The 20,984-nt window shown below is 41.4% G+C and overlaps 2 protein-coding genes across 7 annotated transcripts in view; one reads left to right on the top strand and one right to left on the bottom strand.

Moving 5' to 3' along the window:
• Positions 1–2,054: 2,054 nt before the first annotated feature.
• Positions 2,055–20,829, bottom strand: POLR3F (RNA polymerase III subunit F). 4 transcript variants are annotated; one of them, XM_037993975.2, is made up of 10 exons: positions 20,222–20,829; positions 18,709–18,826; positions 14,836–14,903; positions 14,280–14,347; positions 12,201–12,313; positions 6,874–7,017; positions 6,550–6,657; positions 5,251–5,442; positions 4,089–4,144; positions 2,055–3,221 (listed from the first exon to the last, which is right to left on the bottom strand). In XM_037993975.2, the coding sequence occupies exons 2-10, from the start codon at positions 18,763–18,765 to the stop codon at positions 3,164–3,166; spliced, it is 864 nt and encodes a 287-aa protein (XP_037849903.1). In that variant the 5' UTR covers positions 18,766–18,826; positions 20,222–20,829; the 3' UTR covers positions 2,055–3,163. The 4 variants fall into 4 exon arrangements, with proteins under 4 accessions (XP_037849903.1, XP_007959289.1, XP_037849902.1 ...); XM_007961098.3 differs by lacking the exon at positions 4,089–4,144 and having other exon boundaries at positions 20,235–20,829; XM_037993974.2 differs by lacking the exon at positions 2,055–3,221 and having other exon boundaries at positions 3,277–4,144; positions 20,235–20,829.
• The window catches only part of DZANK1 (double zinc ribbon and ankyrin repeat domains 1), a 101,544-nt gene continuing 101,247 nt past the window's right edge, over positions 20,688–20,984 (top strand). The window contains exon 1 of one of the 3 annotated variants that reach the window (XM_037993971.2): positions 20,688–20,795. The gene's annotated coding sequence lies outside the window, so the exon portion shown is untranslated. The remainder of the gene's footprint in view (positions 20,796–20,984) is intronic. The other 2 variants (XM_007961145.3, XM_037993970.2) reach the window with 2 other exon arrangements.

Raw genomic sequence — 20,984 nt, 5'->3', positions numbered from 1 at the left:
TAAGACAAAGCCTATATTTAAAACATAAGCTGGTTTCTTCTCATTTCTAGCTCTCTTCCAAGTTCATTTTTCTTACTACATAAAACTAGTGCCTTTTTGATAGGCCAAGTCCCAGGAAGGACAGACATTGTTCTTACCATTCCAACTCTCACTGAGGGTAGAAGAGAAACCCTCTGTAGTTCCAGATTCCCAAATCCTTCATATATATACGTGTGTGTGTGTATATATATATGTATGTGTGTATATATATATGTGTGTGTATGTATGTGTGTGTATATATATATATTTTACAGTCCAGAGGTCTTTTATTAACACCTATTATGCCATGAATTCATAGGGAATAGGTTCCAGCAGCTCAGGTTCCTTCCCATTGGTTCTCACAAAGTGTGCTTCTCTGGGTGGAGCAGGCTGGCGCTTCAGTTGAACCCAGGTAACTTTCTATTTTTTTCTGGAGGCGGAGTCTTGCTCTGTTACCAGGCTGGAGTGCAGGGGTGTGATCTCAGCTTACTGCAACCTCTGCCTCCCAGGTTCAAGCGATTCTCCTGCCTCAGCCTCCCGAGTAGTTGGGACTATAGGCGCGTGCCACCATGCCCAGATAATTTTTGTATTTTTAGTAGACACAGGTTTTCACCATGTTGGCCAGGATGGTCTCCATCTCCTGACCTCATGATCCGCCTGCCTCAGCCTCCCAAAGTGTTGGGACTACAGGCGTGAGCCACTGTGCCCGGCGAACCCAGGTATCTTTCTCCTGGGCTTCTTTCTTTTTCTGATCATTTTCCTTCACGCATTTCAGGAAGCTATCTCGGCTCTTAGAGTGCTTAATGTGCTCAATACACGCATTCTCTTGGCAAGAATCTTGCCCTTGCTTGTTTACAATAGTGCGAACAGCATGCTGGCAAACATTGTAGACTCTTCCAGTTTTGCCATGCTAACACCTGTGGGGCATTCCTTTCTGAACAGTACCCATTCCTTGGATGTCTTCAATATCACCTTTCTTTTTTTTTTTTTTTTGAGACGGAGTCTTGCTCTGTCGCCCAGGGTGGAGTGCAGTGGCCGGATCTCAGCTCACTGCAAGCTCCGCCTCCTGGGTTTACGCCATTCTCCTGCCTCAGCCTCCTGAGTAGCTGGGACTACAGGCGCCCGCCACTATGCCCGGCTAGTTTTTTGTATTTTTAGTAGAGACGGGGTTTCACCGTGTTAGCCAGGATGGTCTCAATCTCCTGACCTCGTGATCCGCCCGTCTCGGCCTCCCAAAGTGCTGGGATTACAGGCTTGAGCCACCGCGCCCAGCCAATATCACCTTTCTTATAGATTCGCATATACATGGCCAAAGGAACAACTGCATGTTTTCTAAAAGTCCTAGAGAACATATATCAGGTGCCACTCCTCTTTCCCTTTATGTTCATCATTTTGGCGAATTACTGGAAGATGGGAGTTCTGGCCAAAAGGCTATATATCTTATATAGGTATATATATCCAATACTTGAAATAATTTTTGTTACAAACAGCTAGTGTCATCAAATGCTAATTTGTAGAGTTGGCCAAAGAATATATTGGACAAAAATTGGTTACTGAGCTGAATTTTATTTTACTGATACCATTTATCTTAAAATAACTCTTCTGATGTCCACTTAGAGCATCTCCAAACTGGTGTTAGAACCCAACCGTCAGTACTAGCAGAGCTTGAATTCCTTTCCATTGGGTCCCATGTTTTTGGCTTGGATACAGAAACTTCTAACTGGAGCTACAAAGTGAAAATATGAAGCTAAAATTCTAAAAAGTCCTACAGTCAACTTCTGTGCAACAATACATCAAATAACCTAGTGTTTGCTATGTGGCTGATGATAGGAACTGAAAGTGCTATTAGAACTGAGGACAATTACGGCTTTCTGCTTAGACATATCACACTATAATTTTCAGAACAGAGTAAGGAAGGGAAATAAATCTAAAACAGAACAAGACAAGAATGTTATCCCCTCCCCCAAAATAAAGTGTGAATGGAGGGCATGGAGTATTTTTAGTTTTAGTTAATGCTAGAACAGAATACCATAGACTGGTTTATCAACAATAGAAATTTATTTCTCATAATTCTGGAGGCTGGGAAGTCCAAGATCAAGGTGCTTACAGATTTGTTTTCTGGTGAGGACCCACTTCCTCATTTGTAGATGGCTGTCTTCTCCGTTTCACATGGCAGAAGGGGTGATGGAGCTCTCTGGGTCTCTTTTTATAAGGGCACTAATCCCATTCATGAGGGCTCTTACTCTCCTGACCTATCACTTCCCAAAGGCCTCACCTCCAAATACTATCACATTGGAAATGAGATTTCAACATTAGAATTTCGGGGGCACACACAACATTCAGTCTACCGCAGACATTAAATAAGAATCTAGGGTAAATTCTAAGAAAGAATACATTTGAGTTACAGAGTGAAACATACGACTTTAAGAAAGAAGGAACAGTGAAAATATTCTCTTTAGGATGAAAATGATAATATTTATGTACTGAAAATATATCCTTGACAGTAGCCATTGGGTTTGAAGTAAGTATGGTAGCACAGTCTCCTAAAAGAACATTTCTGATATAAAAAGGAATAGTGTGTGGAACAGGCATGTTCCACTCTCCCCCAGTCATACCCCAAGTTTGCATACACTCCTTTGCTATTCCTGTCTTTAACCACTTCTAATTTCTTTTCAATGAAACCACTGAGAAAGCAGAAAACAGAAATGGTGGTAGTGAACCAGATATGAAAAAAACTTCCAATGAAGAACTTAATAAATAACTTTAAAAAGAACATTTTTATACTCTAGCCCTTATCATAGTACTTGGTAAATATGGGTATGTTAGCATCTTTTTCCTTGGCCCATCAGGAGTCTTGAAAGATGTGGTCCTCCAGAGTTTCAAAGTGTTTTTTTTCTTGAAGAATGAATTTCACTACTAACCTTATTTCTTTCATATTCTACTGGCTATTTTACTAATATAAATTTAGTCTTCATAAATAAAAACATATGTTTTCATAGCAGCAAGTCTATATCCATTATTATGAAGTTTGCTTTCAAGGAGATTTGATGTTCCATCATGAATTAAATTATCTGCTCCCAAAGTAACTTCATTTGCAAAATGTCCATTAAGTTCATAGCTCTCTATTAAAATTCGAGCCACTCTGTCATGTAAATACAGTTAGATGGTGAAATCTCACCACCTTCATGGCAGTCATCAAAAACCTTTCAAAAAGAAAAAAAATTATATTCAAATTAAAGTTTTAAAATATCTAAGACCCAACCACTTATTTAAAGCAAGATTAAAAACAAAACTTTCTTTTTTTTTTTTTTTTTTTGAGACGGAGTCTTGCTCTGTCACCCAGGCTGGAGTGCAGTGGCCGGATCTCAGCTCCCTGCAAGCTCCGCCTCCCGGGTTTACGCCATTCTCCTGCCTCAGCCTCCCAAGTAGCTGGGACTACAGGCGCCCGCCACCTCACCCGGCTAGCTTTTTTTTGTATTTTTTAGTAGAGAGGGGGTTTCACCGTGTTAGCCAGGATGGTCTCGATCTCCTGACCTCGTGATCCGCCTGTCTCGGCCTCCCAAAGTGCTAGGATTACAGGCTTGAGCCACCGCGCCCGGCAAAAACAAAACTTTCAAACTGAAAGGGATTAGGACTGTATTTAAGAACACACTATGGCCGGGCATGGTGGCTCACGCCTGTAATCCCAGTACATTGGGAGTCCAAGGTGGGCAGATCACAAGGTCAAGAGATCGAGAGCATCCTGGCCAACATGGTGAAACCCCATCAGTATCTACTAAGAATACAAAAATTAGCCAAGCGTGGTGGCAGGCACCTGTAATCCCAGCTAGTTGGGAGGGTGAGGCAGGAGAACTGCTTGAACCCGGGAGGCGGAGGTTGTAGTGAGCCAAGATCACGCCACTGCACTCCAGCTTGGGTGACAGAGCAAGACTCCATCTCTGCAAAAACAAAAACAAAAACAAAAAAAAACAAAAAAAAAAGAGCATACTATAATAGGGCCCACTTTGTGATCATCAAGTTAGGAGTAGAAGAGAGGCCTTTTACTGTGGCATTAAGATAACCATGCTCACCTGTCTGCTGGGCAAAAGGTCATCACCAGGTAACACAGGAAAACAGGCAGGGAGACCTATACATATGAATGACTTGATTTTGATTAACCGAATGTTTCATGTTTAGCTACCTTTTTGTGAAGGGTGCAAAATAGAATTCCTAATATGTTAGCCTTTTGTCTACAGATTGAAACCAGGGCAGAGAGAGCTTAGGCTTATAGACAAAGGCTGATATAATGAAATAAAACACACACAGGCTCATGACTATAAATGCCATGAGGACTGGGACAGTGTCTCATACTTTCTCTTGGATCCTTAGTGACTAGAGCATAGAGCTGGCACTTATAAAATTTGGGAACGAATGAAGGAGGAGTGCTGGGGCATGCTGCAGGGTAAAGACATGATCTCTGGGTTTGAATCCCGGTTACTTCTAAGCTGTAGGCCCCTAGGTCTTCCTAAGCCTAAGCTCCCTCACTTTTAAGGGGAAATAACACCACGAGCTTCAAGAAGGTAAGGAGGATTAAATGAGACCACCTATGGAAATTATCAAGGACACACCTGGCCCAAGGTAGGTTCTCAACAAATCTCATTTTCTGCCCTATTTAGGTGAAATGATTAGCCCTCATCAAAAAGTGTCCATTTCAAGGCCAAGAGCAGAAAACGCAAATATCCTTAATGTGGTTATTCCAAGAAAGAATGTAAAGCAGGAGGCTGGATGTGGTGGCACATGCCTGTAATCTCAGCACTTTGGGAGGCCGAGGGGATCACCTGAGGTCAGGAGTTCAAAACCAGTCTGGCCAATATGGTGAAACCCCATCTCTGCTAAAAATACAAAAAATTAGTTGGGCATGGTGGCGGGTGCCTATAATCCCAGGTACTCGGGAGGCAGGAGAGTCGCTTGAACCTGGGAGGTGGAGGTTGCAGTGAGTCAAGATTGTGCCACTGCACTGCAGCCTAGGCGATAGAGTGAGACTCCATCTCAAAAAAAAAAAAAAAAAAAAAAAAAGAATGTAAAGCAATGATTTGTTCATTAAAGGTCTGTTCATCAAGGTTTCATGGAGGTTTGAATAGCTCTTGGTCAACCCTAAGAGTCTGAGAAAACTGGGGTGTGCTTGCTCTGTTTCTTAATGTGGCACTTGCACCCAGGGGCAGTCAAGTGTAAAGTGAAGCCACTGTAACTCACCGGGCAGAGTCCACAGGGTGCCCGGACCAAACCCGTGGGAGGGATGATTGGACTGACTGCCCTGTACAGTTTCATGTGTCCGTCTACACTGCCAACTGTGCCTTCTTTTGCAGCGATGATCGTCATCTCCACTTTTCCATCATAAATGAGTGTATTCAGGATGGTTTCGATGTCCTCCATGGATAACTCTACCTAAAAAAGGGATACATCAGAAAGGACACAAATAGGACAGGGAGATATCCACTTGGAGGGTGTTAAAACAGTAAACGGTTGCTGGGCGCGGTGGCTCACGCCTGTAATCCCAGCACTTTAGGAGGCCGAGGCAGGTGGATCACCTGAGGTCAGGAGTTTGAGACCAGCCTAGCCAACGTGGCAAAACCCCATCTTTACTAAAAATACAAAAATTAGCTAGGTGTGGTGGCGGGCATTTGTAATCCCACCTACTCGGGAGGCTGAGGCAAGAGAATGGCTTAAACATGGGAGGCGGAGGTTGCAGTGAGCTGAGATTACACCACTGCACTCCAGCCTGGGCAACAAGAGCGAAACTCCATCTCAAATAAATAAATAAAACAGTAAAGGGTCACAATTCTTCTGTGAAATGGAAGAAACATTATGCTGGGGTGGAGTAATTTGAAGCACAAAGAGGAGGAACAATAGTCCAAGTTAGCACAAACCACTGAAATGCCAGGGACAGAACTCTAAGCACATGCTGAGTTTGACACTTTCTGGTATTTTTTACTTCTTAAGTAAAATCTAGAAATCTTATAAAAAAGTAGCATTTCTTTAGCAGGAATTTATTGGAGATTTATAAAATGCTTGAGCAGAAAGGCACTTTAAACATCAAATAGTCCAAGTTCCTAGTTTTTATAAATGAGAAATCTGAGGCCCAGGAAATTAAAATGAAATGTCCAAATGGCCACTTCTTCACTGTGAAAAGCATCAGTGTCCTTAAAAAAAGAATTTCAAAAGGCTAAGGTACAGTGGCACTTTGGGAGGCCAACGCAGGAGGATCACTTGAGTCCAGTAGTTTAAAACCAGCCTGGGAAACAAAATGAGACCCTATTTCCAAAAAAAATTTAAAAAGCATCAGTGTCCCAAGCTTAGTGTCAGTTCAGACAATGCCCAATGGCAGCGACTGCCTTTGCTTCAGATACAGGACAGTATTTTCCCAAAGTGGATTCTGCAGAATGTTCATAGCTATCATCCCCCAAAAAACAGTCTGGGTCAAATACATGTTTGGAATACACTGTATGTGATGAAGAATATGTTTTAAAAAATAAGATGAAATTCAGTTCTGACCTTACTGATTCCCAATTCACAGATATATTTCCACACTTCATGTGATGAGGCAAATGAACTATTTCTTTGTATCATTGGGTTCTGTTTGCTTTCTCGTGCAGTTTCTGCCTATAAGGATTGAAACATAAGAAATCTAAGCAAGAATATTGGTGTGTTTTCTGAATACACTTTATACTGAGTCAAACCAACAGCAGAACATATTTAGTTTAGTAAAAATTACCAATTTCAGGTTTTTAATTCCTATAAAACATGACAGATTAAAATCCTCTATGAAAAACTTTTTACAAGAGGGTTTGCGGTGATGTTTCTCCAATCATACCTCACCTTGGATTGTAGGAATTTAAAACACTGTTGGTTCAGCACCTCTACAAACTCAGATTCAAAATCCTGGTCACTATACCAGGCTCCGCCAGTCACAGACCGGTCCGGCTGCAGGTTATAGAGCATGTATACCTTCTTTTTTGAGGCCTAGGAAAGAACACGCACAGTTCATGTGTTTATAACAATTTCCAAAAACGAAAAGAAAAACACCTATATTTTGGAACAGTTTAAGACGTACAGAATTATTGCAAAGATAGTACAATGAGCTCCTATATGCTCCACATTGTCTCACCTATTTTTAACGTCTTGGATTAGTGTGGTACACTTGTCACAATTAATGAACTAATATTGATAAATCATTACTAACTAAATGCCGGACTTTATTCAGATTGCATTAGTCCTAATGTTCCTTTTCTGCTCCAGGATTCCATCCAGGACATCATACTACATTTAATCATCTCACTCAGGCTCCTTTTAGTTGTGACAATTTCTCTTTTTTTTTTTTTTTTTTGAGACGGAGTCTCGCTCTGTCGCCCAGGCTGGAGTGCAGTGGCGCAATCTCGGCTCACTGCAAGCTCCGCCTCCCGGGTTCACGCCATTCTCCTGCCTCAGCCTCCCGAGTAGCTGGGACTACAGGCGCCCGCCACTGCGCCCGGCTAATTTTTTCTATTTTTAGTAGAGACGGGGTTTCACCGTGTTAGCCAGGATGGTCTCGATCTCCTGACCTTGTGATCCGCCCGCCTCGGCCTCCCAAAGTGCTGGGATTACAGGCGTGAGCCACCGCGCCCGGCCAGTTGTGACAATTTCTCAAACACCATATTTCTATCACTGTGGACTCATGAGTATTTTTCTTATACTTTGAGTTACATTCAAATACTTCATTGTTATTCCCATATTGGAAGCTTTGGAATGCTTTGGGCATTGGAAGCTTTTCACTTGGTTCCTGTATCCCTTTGATATGCTCCCATCATTGTGTTTGTGTGTGTGTGTGTGTGTGTATGTGTATTTTAGCACTTTCTTTTTTTTTCTTTTTTGAGACAGGTCTTGCTCTGTCGCCCAGGCTGGAGTGCAGTAGTGCGATCTCCATTCACTGCAACCTCTGCTTCCTGGGTTCGAGTGATTCTCCTGCCTCAGCCTCCCAAGTAGCTGGGATTACATGCATGTGCCACCATGCCCAGCTAATTTTTGTATTTTTAGTAGAGACGGGGTTTCACCATGTTGGCCAGGATGGTCTCGATCTCTTGACCTCGTGATCCTCCTGCCTCGGCCTCCCAAAGTGCTGAGATTACAGGCGTGAGCCACCATGTCCAGCTATTTTAGCATTTTCTTACTTTCTAGCACTACAAGATGTCAAGAGCATTTCCTTTTTTTTTTTTTTTTTTTTTTTTTGTGACAGAGTTTCGCTCTCATTGCCCAGGCTGGAGCCAGGTTCAAGTGATTCTCCTATCTCAGCCTCCCGAGTAGCTGAGATTACAGGCGCCTGTCACCATGCCCAGCCAGTTTTTTGTATTTTTAGTAGAAATGGGGTTTCACCATGTTGGTCAAGCTGGTTTCATTCCTGACCTCAGGTGATCCACCTGCGTTGGCCTCCCAAAGTGCTGGGATTACAGGCATGAACCACCATGCCCAGCGTCAGGAGCATTTTCAGTATGTTCATTTTATTGCATGATAGTATTAGAAACCAAGACTTGGGCACTAGATGTGTTCATTGCCATCGGGATGTCATCACTTCTAGGACTTCTCAGTTGGCAGCACAAGATTTATGTGTGCATATTAACCCTTGTATATATACATAGCTATACTCAATATTTCTAAATTAACCATCTATATTATTTATATTAAATTACCCAAGAGTCCATACTGATGTTTTCAAGTCTAATCCATTGCTACATGGATCATTCTAACTTCCTTTGTTTGTCTGTAACTGCTCACTCCAACACTGAGGAACCCAAATTTCACTGGGTTGTAAACATGAAGAATTTGGGCCAGGCACGGTGGCTTATGCCTGTAATCCCAGCACTTTGGGAGTCTGAAGTGAGTAGATGTTTAAGTCGAGGAGTTCAAGACAGGCCTGGGCAACATAGTAAAACCCTGTCTCTACAAAAATACAAAAATTAGCTGAGCATGGTGGCATGTGCCTATAGTCCCAGCTACTTCGAAGGCTGTGGTGGGGGGATGGCTTAAGCCCAGAAGGTTGATGCTGCAGTGACCTATGATCGTGCTACTGCACTCCAGTCCGGGTGACAAAGCCAGACCATGTCTCAAAAAAAAAAAAAAAATTTGGCTAGACTATGTCCCTTTTTCCTAGGAAGTAACTTCTACATTGGAATTTCCCAATAGGCCTTGTTATTCATGGTGAATCCCTTAGATCACACCTGGGTTTATGCTAACAAGGTGACTCCTGATAGGACCCTAAATAGTTTCAGGATAGGAGGTGTCCATGCTGGAAAGACCAACCACATGATTAGAGGGTTGGGGCTTTGGGCCACGTGACATCAGTCCAATCTCTTGGGAGGGGAGAGGAGCTGGAGACTGAATTCACTCACATGACCAAGGATTCAATCAATCATGCCTGTATAATGAAACCCTAATAAAAACTTTGGACAGCAAAGCTTGGGTGGGTTTCCAAATTTGGTTAATGCTTCTGTCATATAAAATAATTTCACCACCCTAAAAATATTTCTCATGCTTCACCTATTCAACTTTCCCTACCATCCCTGGCCTCACCCCTGATCTTTTTAGTTTGTATAGTTTTGCTTTTCCAGTATGTCATATAGTTGTAATCATATAGTATGTAGCCTTTTTGGACTGGCTTCTTTTACTTAGCAATATGCATTTAAGATTTACTCATATCTTTTCATGACAGCTTATTTCTTTTTATAACTGAATAATATTCTGGTTTGTTTATCCATTTATAACTGAATAATATTCTGGTTTGTTTATCCATTCACCTATTAAAGAATACCTTGGTTGCTTTTGATTATGAATAAAGTTGCTGATTGCAAATAAGGCTGCTATAAATATTCATGTAGTTATGTGGACATAAGTTTTCAAATCAGTTGGGTAAATACTTAAGAGCTTGACCTTTGGACAATGTGGTAAGACTGTGTTTAGTTTTGTAAAAAACTGCCCAGCTTTTTTACAAAGGGGCTGTACCATTTTGCATTCTTAGCAATGTATAAGTGTTCGTCTTGGTTTGTATCTTGTCAGCATATGGTATTACCGATTTTTAGGTTTTAGCTATTCTAATAGGTGTGTAGTGGCATCTCACTACACTAAATTTTATTTTAATTTGCAGTTCTCTAATGAAAAATAATGTAGAGCATCTTTTCATATGCTTATCTGTCATCTGACGTGAGGTTCAGATCTTTTGCTCATTTTTAGTTGGATTATTTGTTTTCTTTGTTTTTTGTTTGTTTGTTTGTTTTGAGATGGAGTTTTGCTTTTGTTGCCTAGGCTGGAGTGCAGTGGTGTAATCTCGGCTCACTGCAACCTCTGCCTCCTGGGTTCAAGCAATTCTCCTGCCTCAGCCTCCCAAGTAGCTGGGATTACAGACACGTGCCACCACGCCTGGATAATTTTGTATTTTTAGTAGAGACAGGGTTTCACCATGTTGGTCAGGCTGGTCTTGAACTCCTGACCTCAGCTGATCCACCTGCCTTGGGCTCCCAAAGTGTTGTTTTCTTATTGTTGAATTTTGGGAGTTCTTTGTATATTTTAGAGACAAGTGCTTTATCAAATATGTGATTTGCAAATATCTTTTAGTATGTAACTTGTCTTTTCATTCTCTTAGCAATGTCTTGCAAAGTTGAGATTTTCAAAAAATTTTGATAAACTCCAACTTATCAACATTTTTTTTCATAGGCTACTATTGGAGTTGTAGTCCAACAATTCATTAATAAAGCCAAGGTCATGTAGATTTTCTGTGTTTTCTTCTAAAAGTTTTATAGTTTTGCACTTTACACTTAGATCTAAGATTATTTTAACCCTTAAAAGGACACGGAACTTCAGCAACGGATGAATGAACAAAAGGTGATATACATCTGTACAATGCAATTTTAATTGGCAATAAGAAGGAATGAAGTACAATATGGATAAACCTTGAAAACATCATGTTAAGTCAAAGTAGTCATACATAAAAGACTACATCTTCTATTATTAAATAGGCAAATCTATAATAAAGACAGAAAATAAACTACTCGTTGTTAGGGACTGTGGAAAGAGGGGCTGGGAAACAAATACTAGTGGCCACATTTGGGGGTGACAAAAATGTTCTAAAATTAGGACACTGGTGATGGTTGCACAACTCTAAGATTATAGTAAAAACCAGTGACTGTAAATCCAAAGATTTTATACTTTAAAAGGATGAATGAATCCTGTGGTATGAATGATGAATTATATTTCAGCAAAGCTATTATTAAACATAAAGATGTAGAAGGAAGACTGGCAAAATGAGGCTAGGTGATGGATACACAGGGATTTATTATATGATTTTTTTCTACCTTTATGCATATTTGAAATTATCCATTAAACAATGTGGAAGGGAAATGTTATTCTAAATGAGAAGTGGTACAGCATAAATATTTGATAAATAAAATCACTAATAAGCATCAAATTCTTATAACTGATGTTACAGTTCTTACAATTCTTGTTTTATTCAAAAATAAAAACTTGAAGCAACATATGTAAGTGGATATTTGAGGAAAGGTCTACTCACTGCCACAGACTTAACAGCTTGGAAATTATAAAATTTGAATTATAGCTTTAATTCTTATGAAATGTGTATTGAAGCAAACTTTATTCTAGGGGAATCTCAGCTCCTCTGATGTCTAAATCAGTGAGATTAGGGGCAGATGTCCCTGAGGGAGCCAGCTCTGGAGCAGGGGTGGGACAGGACGAGGAGCAGGAAAAACACACGTGTACTAGAAGAGAAGCTCCACCAAGGCAGGGATCTTTCTACGACTTGTTCATTAACGTATCCCAAGCACTCAGAACAGTGTCTGGCACACAGAAAATACTCTTTGTTGAATGAGAAAGTTAATATGTTGGGATAAAGTAAATTATCTTACACACCACAAAATCTAGGAAAAATGTTCACAGTTCCAAAGATTCTTCACTGAAGACAGTAAAGTAGTTTTAGATCTTTGAGTGGGTGAGATACCAAGAACTAACTGTGTAGGGATAAGTCTAAGCAGTATCTCCAAACCAATCCAACATGAGCTAAATTTTTAAGTCTTTTTGGACCAGCTGTTCTAAACCATGACATAACTTCAAGAATTAAAACTTGAAGCAACATATGTAAGTGGATATTTGAGGAAAGGACTACTCACTGCCACAGACTTAACAGCTTTGATAAGCTTTTTACTTTCCAAATTCTTCAGGATTTTGTTGATTTCTGTTAATGGCAAATTACTTTTATAGCGGATATCTCTGCTCCATATTCCTATGAGAAAGTAAAGTAAAATAAGTTGAGCTATGTTTTCATGGATTTTTAATTTTATTCCTCTAACTCGTATCTCATTCCAAAGCTAGCAGTATAAAGCTAACGGTAAAAATGAAATGACTTAGAGGTAAGAACCTTGGCTAAAGTAGCAAAAGTATGCCAAACAATAAATAAGTCTAATGCTTTATAATATTTATTATAATGACTTATAATTTCTAACCAGAAATTTCTTGGAATCCCAGTGTGGCATACTTTTAAAAATTTTATGGAAAGGGCCAGGCACAGTGGCTCATGCCTGTAATCCCAGCAATTAGGGAGGCCGAGGCAGGTGGATGACTTGAGCTCAGGAGTTTGAGACCAGCCTGGCCAACATGGTGAAACTCTGTCCCTATTAAAAATACAAAAATAATTAGTCGGGCCTGGTGGCGTGCACCTGTACTCCTAGCTACTTGGGAGGCTGAGGCACGAGAATTGTTTGAACCCGGGAGGCGGAGGTTGCAGTGAGCCAAGGTCACGCCATTGTACTCCAGTCTGGGCAACAGAGCGAGACTCCGTCTCAAAAAACAAACGAACAAAAATTATGAAAAGGACATTTTTATAATGGAAGGAAAAATCAAGGATGCAACAGAATTAACTTATATCATCCGTACCCTTAATTCTGTTTTCTGATATTTTCATTTTAGATTGTAAATGTGAAATACAAACTTAAATTTGGGTCAAGGTCAACTGCCATCCTCAAGTGGGACAAAAACACTTTAGATGAGTGTCTGCATGCATGTAATCCATTATTTATACAACATTGTATTTGTGAGATGGAAAAAGGAAGCCTAGGGTTCCTATAGGTGCTAAAAGCCCTGTGTGAGAAGCAATGATTTCTTTTTTTTTTTTTTTTTTTTTTGAGACGGAGTCTCGCTCTGTCGCCCAGGCTGGAGTGCAGTGGCCGGATCTCAGCTCACTGCAAGCTCCACCTCCCAGGTTTACACCATTCTCCTGCCTCAGCCTCCCAAGTAGCTGGGACTATAGGCGCCTGCCACCTCGCCCGGCTAGTTTTTTGTATTTTTTAGTAGAGACGGGGTTTCATCGTGTTAGCCAGGATGGTCTCGATCTCCTGACCTTGTGATCCGCCCGTCTTGGCCTCCCAAAGTGCTGGGATTACAGGCTTGAGCCACCGCGCCCGGCCGAGAAGCAATGATTTCTTTTTCAAAGAAGGAAATAAGTGTTATATATGGAAAGAGAATGTATGTAAATATTTTGCTTTATTTTCTTCCCAATGTAGTGGCATAATGAGACAGGAAGATAAAAAAAATATGCAGAATGGCTTTCTCATAGGACTATTTTTAAAAATGTTAATTTTAATAAATATAAGAATTAGTTATATAATTTCAGATTACATCTCAATTTTTCAAGCTACTATCAATGACTCAAATAGATCCTGAATTATTGTAATTGAGGATTGCAATCTAGATACAGTTCTTCAAGATGGGGTAGAAGAGGAACTATAGCGCTGAGGGACGTCCATTAAGACACTGCTACACAACACCGGCTTTCCTTTAGCTCCTTGCAAAAACGAGAGGTGTCAGCATCCACAATTTATAGGTAGATGAAGAGACCAAAGCTTACAAAATTTAAGTAACTTGTCCATGGTCATATAGCTAGAAGGTACAGATTTTTTTTTAAAAAAAACTTAAATTTGATTTATTTTGAATAGATAATACATTCATGTGACTCAGAATTCAGAAGTCTTTTTCCATCCCTGGCCATAGCCCTCTAGTTCTTGTCTCTTTCAAGGCAACAATGGTCTTACTCTTGGGTGTCCTTCAAGCACATGCATGTTATATTTGTATGTTCTATTCCCTTCCTCAATATACTCTGTTCACCGAGCTCTACCCTGGGAAGCTGAGATCTGGGTCCCTATATTTAGCTCCAAAGACAATGTTTTTTTCTGCTTCATCCTTCACATGCTTACCTTTATTTCCTGCATCCTCTATGATTTGATATACTAGTTTTTCTTGGTTATCTGACCCCTTCATTTTACTGCAGGGGAATAAAGTAAAATTAATAAGGTAAAGACTATAGGATAATCTAATAATCTACATCACTACTTAAAATTAACAGACAAGTCATCACAGTGACATATTTACCAAAAGAAAGGCTTACCTTAAAAAGAATGAGACAGAGCTGAGTGTACCAACATGAAAAGATGTCCAAGATATAGTAAGTGAAAAAAACAAGTTGCAAAACAGAATGGATAGCATGATTTCATTTTTGTTAAAAAAAAAAAAAAAAAGAAAGATTATATATAAATATATAATCATCTACGTGTATTTATATATAGCTAGAAGAAAGGATATATATACTAAATTATTAAGAGCAGTTACCTCTGGGAAATGGAATATATCATAGGAGGTGGGGATGATACACAGGACAGGTTTATGTAATTTTGTATTAGCTTTATTCCGAACACATACATTACTTTTGCGATAATAAAAATTTTCTTAAAATTAAAAAAAACTAGTACTTACCCAGCATTCTGAGAGTCCTTTATTCTATATAAAAGGCCTGTATTGCTCCTTAAGAGATCCAACTGACCCTAGTTTTTAAGACAATAGAAAACAGGAGTCAATTATTTTGGAGATATGTCAAATGACAAATGTTGATATATTATTTAACATTCTTAATTTTTCAAAATCTCTTTAATCTCAAAATTTTTCAAAATATCAATACTAACAATTTCCTGTATGCTAGATCTTGGCTTGGTTATATGACCAATGCATAAAGAATTTTTAAAAAGCAGCTTGAGAATAAAAATCTATATTCAAAATCAAATAAATCCAAATTACATATATAAAATAAATACAATAAAAATATAACTTATATAAAGAAAAAATTTAAATAAAGACTAAATAGGGATATTCTGTTGCACAGTAAAAAATAAAATTTATAAAGTTAATGGCTGGGCATGGTGGCTCACACCTGTAATCCCAGCACTTTGGGAGGCCGAGGTGGGTGGATCATTTGAGGTCAGGAGTTTGAGATCAGCCTGGCTAACATGGCGAAACCCTGTCTCTACTAAAAACACAAAAATTAGCCCAGTGCAGTGGCAAGTGCCTGTAATCCCAGCTCCTTGGGAGGCTGAGCTGAGATCGCACCACTACACTCCAGCCTGGGTGACAGAGCAAGACTCCATCTTGAGAAAAAAAAAAAAAAAAACCCAAAAAAAGTTAATACTGGCATTTACTGATGTCAGCCAATGAATAAAAGGACTAGAGTAGTGTTGTTTTTACATAGCAATTCAGAAGTAAAATAAAGTATGTTTGTCATGCTCCTGAATTTCCTTGGGTCCGAACTTAAGAGAACCCAGATAGTTATAGCACTAGGCTCTGGCAGTACTGGAAAGCCATAGTTGAGAGAAAGGCCATTCCCTTGTTTTATTTATTTATTTATTTAGAGACAGAGTCTCACTCTGTCACCTAGGCTGGTGTGCCGTGGCATGATCTTGGCTCACTGCAACCTCTGCCTCCTGGGTTCATGCGATTCTCGTGCCTCAACCACCCAAGTAGGTAGGATTACAGGTGTATGCCACCATGCCAGGCTGATTTTTGTCTTTTAGTAGAGACAGGGTTATGCCATGTTGGCCAGGCTGGTCTTGAACTCCTGGCCTCAAGTGATCTGCCTGCCTCAGCCTCCCAAAGTGCTGGGATTACTGGCATGAGCCACTGTGCCCGGCCCATTCCCTTGTTTTAAAACAGACACTCATGACTTGGAAATGGATTTACATACTGAATGAATGGTGACACACTCCCTCTGTTCCCTGACCCCATGAAGTGGCAAAGTAGGACTACAAGGCCCAATCCAGAGGCTCTATTTGGTCATTTATCCAGCTTATGAATATTTACTGAATACTTGTACTGTGCCAGGTGTTATGATAGGTGTTTGGGGGAACAACATGAATTCTAAAAGAGAAACATACAGCTGACTTCAGTACCCATCTGGTTGGCATTAAGATAGAGCTAAGTAAAGCCACCCTGAACTCCCAGGTTGGGTACTCGGAGAACAGGCTGTGGCCCAACCTGGGGATAGGGGGGAGTTCAGTGACTTCCTGGAGACAATGGCAGAGCTGAATCTTAAAGAATAAAGAGTTAGTCATCTGTAAAGAGTAAGAAGAACCGTCTAAGCAGGGGGAACAACATGAGTCCCAAGGCATGAAACAGCATGATGTGGCAGGAAACCAAAAACAGTCTGCTCCTCCTGAAACCTAACTTTTGAGGTACAGTGGTGGAGATGAGGCTGGTGAGCAATGCAGGGACTCAGTGTGGTAAACCCAGGAGTTTGAACTTCAATCTCCAGTATAAACAAATTGTAGGTGGTAGAGTGCCTTGGTCAGACCTGCATTTAAGACGGATCGGGGGCAAGGGGCAGTGGCTCACGACTGTTATCCCAAATCAGGCTGGCTTCTCTGAGACTGATGGAGTCATGGAAGCCAGTTAAGATACTACTGCAGCTGTCGAGGTAAAAGCCATGAGCCTGAACATAGTGTGGTACCAGGGACAGAAATGGAGGGGGTGTGAAGAGCAAATTTAAGAACTGTTTTTAAGGGCTAAAATCAGAAACACTACATGATTTATTAATTATCACTTCATTTCTTAATATCCTTTGATAGCTCTACTACTGCCTACATACAACCTATAGCCAATAGGACTCGCAGTGGGTGGGTGGTAGCAGAGGTGGTAAAACAGAGGTGCTGAAGATGATTTTCAGTCAGAAGGAAAGAGCTGAAAGGGCGATCAGAGGAAAAAAGGAATTTTTCCACTGCTACAACCTCCCAGAATCCCTTCCTCTATGCTTCCTAGAGCTGAAGACCTTCGCCACAGTGAAATAACTAGAAATCAGCAACATTCCTTTGTCCTTGGGCTAGAACAGGGGTCAGCAATCTGCTCCACAGCTTGTTTTTATAACTAAAGTTTTGCTGGAACATGGCTGTAGCCATTTGTTTATGTATCATCATCCATGGCTGCTTCTTGCTAAAATGACAGAGTAGTTGTGAAAGAAATCATATGGCTCACAAAGCCTACAACATATACTCTCTGGCACTTTATAGAAAAAGCTTGCAAACTCCTGAGCTAGAAAATTGATGGGAAAGGTTTAAGAAAAGATTCATCTGACCCCAAATCTCCACATCCAGAGTCCTTGGAGATCCAATAAGGCTAGTGGATTTAAAAAACAAATCAGTCATTCAGATGATGCCTTGGCGTAGAACTCTTTAACCTAACTGCTACTAAAGCCAAACTGAAATGCTCTCAGGAAAAGTATGTTTTAATGATGAGGGAAAGTAAAGAGAGATTTAGAGTATCCGGCACCACTAGGGGATTTTTAGACAGTCTTGCTTGTTTGTTTCTGGACAGTTAGAGAATAGCTTCAATGATATATTCCATTGCGATGTCACTGGGGCCTAAGGCTGCACTTCCTCCCCAAGGCCCAGCATTCTTCGTTCAACTGGACTCATTCTTGCTTCCTGAAATGCTCAGTGACAATGTGGAGAATGAAACCCTGATGACTGGGCTCTGTGACAACTCACAGAAAAGTCGGGGGTTGGAAGGGGGTGGTATATTTTATAGGAAATGGTCCAACACCAGTAGTAGGAAGTGAACAGAAGGTGAGAACAGACTAGACCTATGTACGGCAGTGGCAATTAATAATACAACAGTTATAACATAATACATTTATTTCATTTGTCTTATAACACATAATTATTTCTTTTTTCAATTCAGGCAGTTTGAGGTATTTCCTGGTTTAGAGTCTTATCAGTCAAACCTAACATACTTTCTCGTTTTATGACTGCTGTATTAGGGTTCTCCAGAGAAACAGAACCAATAGGATACATCTCTCTCTTGAAAGATTCCTCAGAAGGTATTTGCTCTGTGATTATGGAGGCTGAGGAGTCCCATAATCTGCCCTCTGCTAGCTGGAGACCCAGGAAAGTTAGTGTTGGAGATCAAAGGGCTGACAGAAGAGAGCTCAGAGTGTAGATGCCAGTCCAAGTCTGAAGGTCTGAGAACCAGGAGTGCTGAGGGCACAAGATCCATAGCCCAGATCAAGATTGAATTCAAAGAGTGAATTCAATCTTCTTCTGCCACTTTGTTCTATTTAGGCCCTGAATGGATTGGATGATGCTCACCCACACTGGACCCACATCTACTTTACTGGGTTCACCAATTCAAAATGCTAACCTCTTCCAGAAACACCCTCACAGACACTCCAATAAAATGTTTAACTAGATATCTAGGAATCCTGTATCTTAGTCAAGTTGACATGAAATTAACCATCACAACTACATAATAACAACCAATGATAATCAGCATATCAGTAATTATGCAAAATAGTTAGATTCACCTTACCATAGACAACAACCTATTGATGGCTACTGCCCGCTGCTGGGCCTCTATATGGGGCATTTCATTCTGAATTACTTGGTCTGTGATTCCATGAGGGAACTGGTGACATAATTCTATAATCCTAGAAACAAGGGTATTAATGTTATCCTTCATGGTTACCTGTTTCAAGAGACAGTAGGGGTAAAAACACAAGTAAAATAGTTTGAAATTATGCCTTTTTCACATTTGGAAGACAATCTGGGTTTCTGCGATGGTTTTGGATCAAAGCATTTTAAACACTGAAGAAGATGATTTCTAAATACATGATTACAGTATTATTGTTATTTAGGAAGAATATTTCTTTTCCTCACTAATAACTTTAAATTAGAGCAAAAGTCTAATGAAATCACAGAAATAATATTAAAGCTGAGACTTCAATTTTCTCAGGTGTAATAAGTATGACAAAGTTAAGCCATAAATCTGCAAGCAGGAGGCAAATGCAGACGTTTCTGGTGGGAAGCCAAAATTTATGACAATTCACCAAAATGGGGCCTGTTTTGGGAATTATATCTACCAAACGAAATAGGTCAAAATCTTCACCTAGTCAACATCAACAAATGTATTATTCCTAACAGTTTGAGAAAGTTACGTCTTTTAAAAGTACGTGATAATCTAAGAGTGGCAGTGCCTCGGTAAAAAATATAAAAGGCGGTGGTGGCTCACGCCTGTAATCCCAGCACTTTGGAAGGCCGAGGCGGGCGGATCACGAGGTCAGGAGATCGAGACCATCCTGGACAACATGGTGAAACACCGTCTCTACTAAACTACAAAAAATTAGCTGGGCGTGGTGGTGCGCGCCTGTAGTCCCAGCTACTCGGGAAGCTGAGGCAGGGGAATCGCTTGAACCCAGGAGGCGGACGTTGCAGGGAGGCGGAGCTTACAGTGAGCCGAGATCCTGCCACTGCACTCCAGCCTGGCGACAGAGCGAGACTCTGTCTCAAAAACAAACAAACAAATAAACAAATAAAAATAAGACTGGCAGAGGCTTTGGGTATCCTAAAAGTCTTGAGTTCAATACTGCACTGAAACTACCTGACTTAATGTTGCTTCGTAATCACCAACTGCGCCCTAACTCCGCCTAAACGTTTTGACATAGACGTTCCCTTCGTGACAAGAGCGATCCTGGATCAGAACAAGCATTCACAAGTGTTCTAAAGGGAAGGAAAGCCGAGGGTCTCCTCTCAAAGCACTGATCACGTCAAAGTAGGAAGGCAGCGCATCATCACAACTTCCCCAAAAGTATCAGGGCAAAGCCAGTCAGCTACACAAAGTTGCAAGCTGTCAAGCCCATTTTGAACTACTTGAGTTCTGCTCTCCCAGGATGGGAGGTTAGAAGTGGATCCAGAACCTCGCAATCGTTTTCCCGCGTGCTCACCCAACCCGCTCCGGCCACTCCCGAGGGATCCGGGTGAAGGGGTCCGGCTGCCCAAATGCTGGCCGCCTGATGGAGTCCGAAGCCGGAGCCTCACTGGTTTACCTGTTTGGTTTACCTGTTTTCTATTTCGACCGGATCCGCGTCGGGCGGCTGCACCTTCACCTTCACCTCCGCCATGAGGGAGCAGTTCCTGACGCCTGGGGGAAAGATGCACGGAGCGGCCGGGTAGTAAGCGGGAGAACCCTGGGAACCAGTGGAGGATAGAGCATAGCGGAGAACGAGGGGCTTTTTTCCTCGTGTCGCAGAGGTCCTTCCTTGCCTTTCGGCGGGAGGTGGCCAAGTCACGCCTGCTCCGGTCCACTAACAGGCGCCGCTACAGCTTCTTATCCTTGTTTTTCAGAATGTCAATGCCCATCGGACGCACAAGCTTGGTTCCTTCATTCTGAGTTGGGAAGCCAACTTTTAGCACTTTGCAACTCTGTAAAGGAATATTCTTAGATGCCTATGGGAAAGCCCTGGGAAAGGAGCTCAAGGCGGGTACCAGGCTCCCTGCGGTGCGGCAGGGGCGGGGCTAGTTGCTAAAGAAGCTGCGTTGCCGCCAATCATCTGCCCGGCGGGGCGCGGCTCGCAGCGTCTGTGGTAACCCGGGCGGCGGCGAAGGAGGAGGCAAGAGGCGGTGAGAGGCCGGCGACTGGGTTGGGAGCTGCAGAGATGCATTAGGGGTCCCTATCCCAGGTCCCCCGGTTAGAGGAAGAGGAGGGCGGCTAGAGGAGGGGAAGAGCTTGCCTTACTCCAGCCGAAAGGATGCAGGTGTCCTTGGCAGCCCCTGACGGGCGGGGACAACCAAACGGGGTTCCGGATCCGG

This window comes from Chlorocebus sabaeus, chromosome 2 (genome assembly GCF_047675955.1).
Source record: "Chlorocebus sabaeus isolate Y175 chromosome 2, mChlSab1.0.hap1, whole genome shotgun sequence".
Lineage (NCBI taxonomy): Eukaryota > Metazoa > Chordata > Mammalia > Primates > Cercopithecidae > Chlorocebus > Chlorocebus sabaeus.
This window is presented reverse-complemented; position numbering and strand designations above follow the sequence as displayed.

What these genes read in the sequence shown, in the direction of transcription:
- POLR3F (XM_037993973.2), bottom strand. Translation starts at nt 20,296, where the DNA reads ATGGCGGAGGTGAAGGTGAAGGTGCAGCCGCCCGACGCGGATCCGGTC. An exon ending in AGAGGATGCAGGAAATAAAG is followed by an intron (nt 12,314 to 14,279) that starts GTAAGCATGTGA and finishes ACTTTCTCATAG; the next exon opens with GAATATGGAGCAGAGATATC. An exon ending in GTGAATTGGGAATCAGTAAG is followed by an intron (nt 5,443 to 6,549) that starts GTCAGAACTGAA and finishes TCCCTTTTTTAG; the next exon opens with GTAGAGTTATCCATGGAGGA.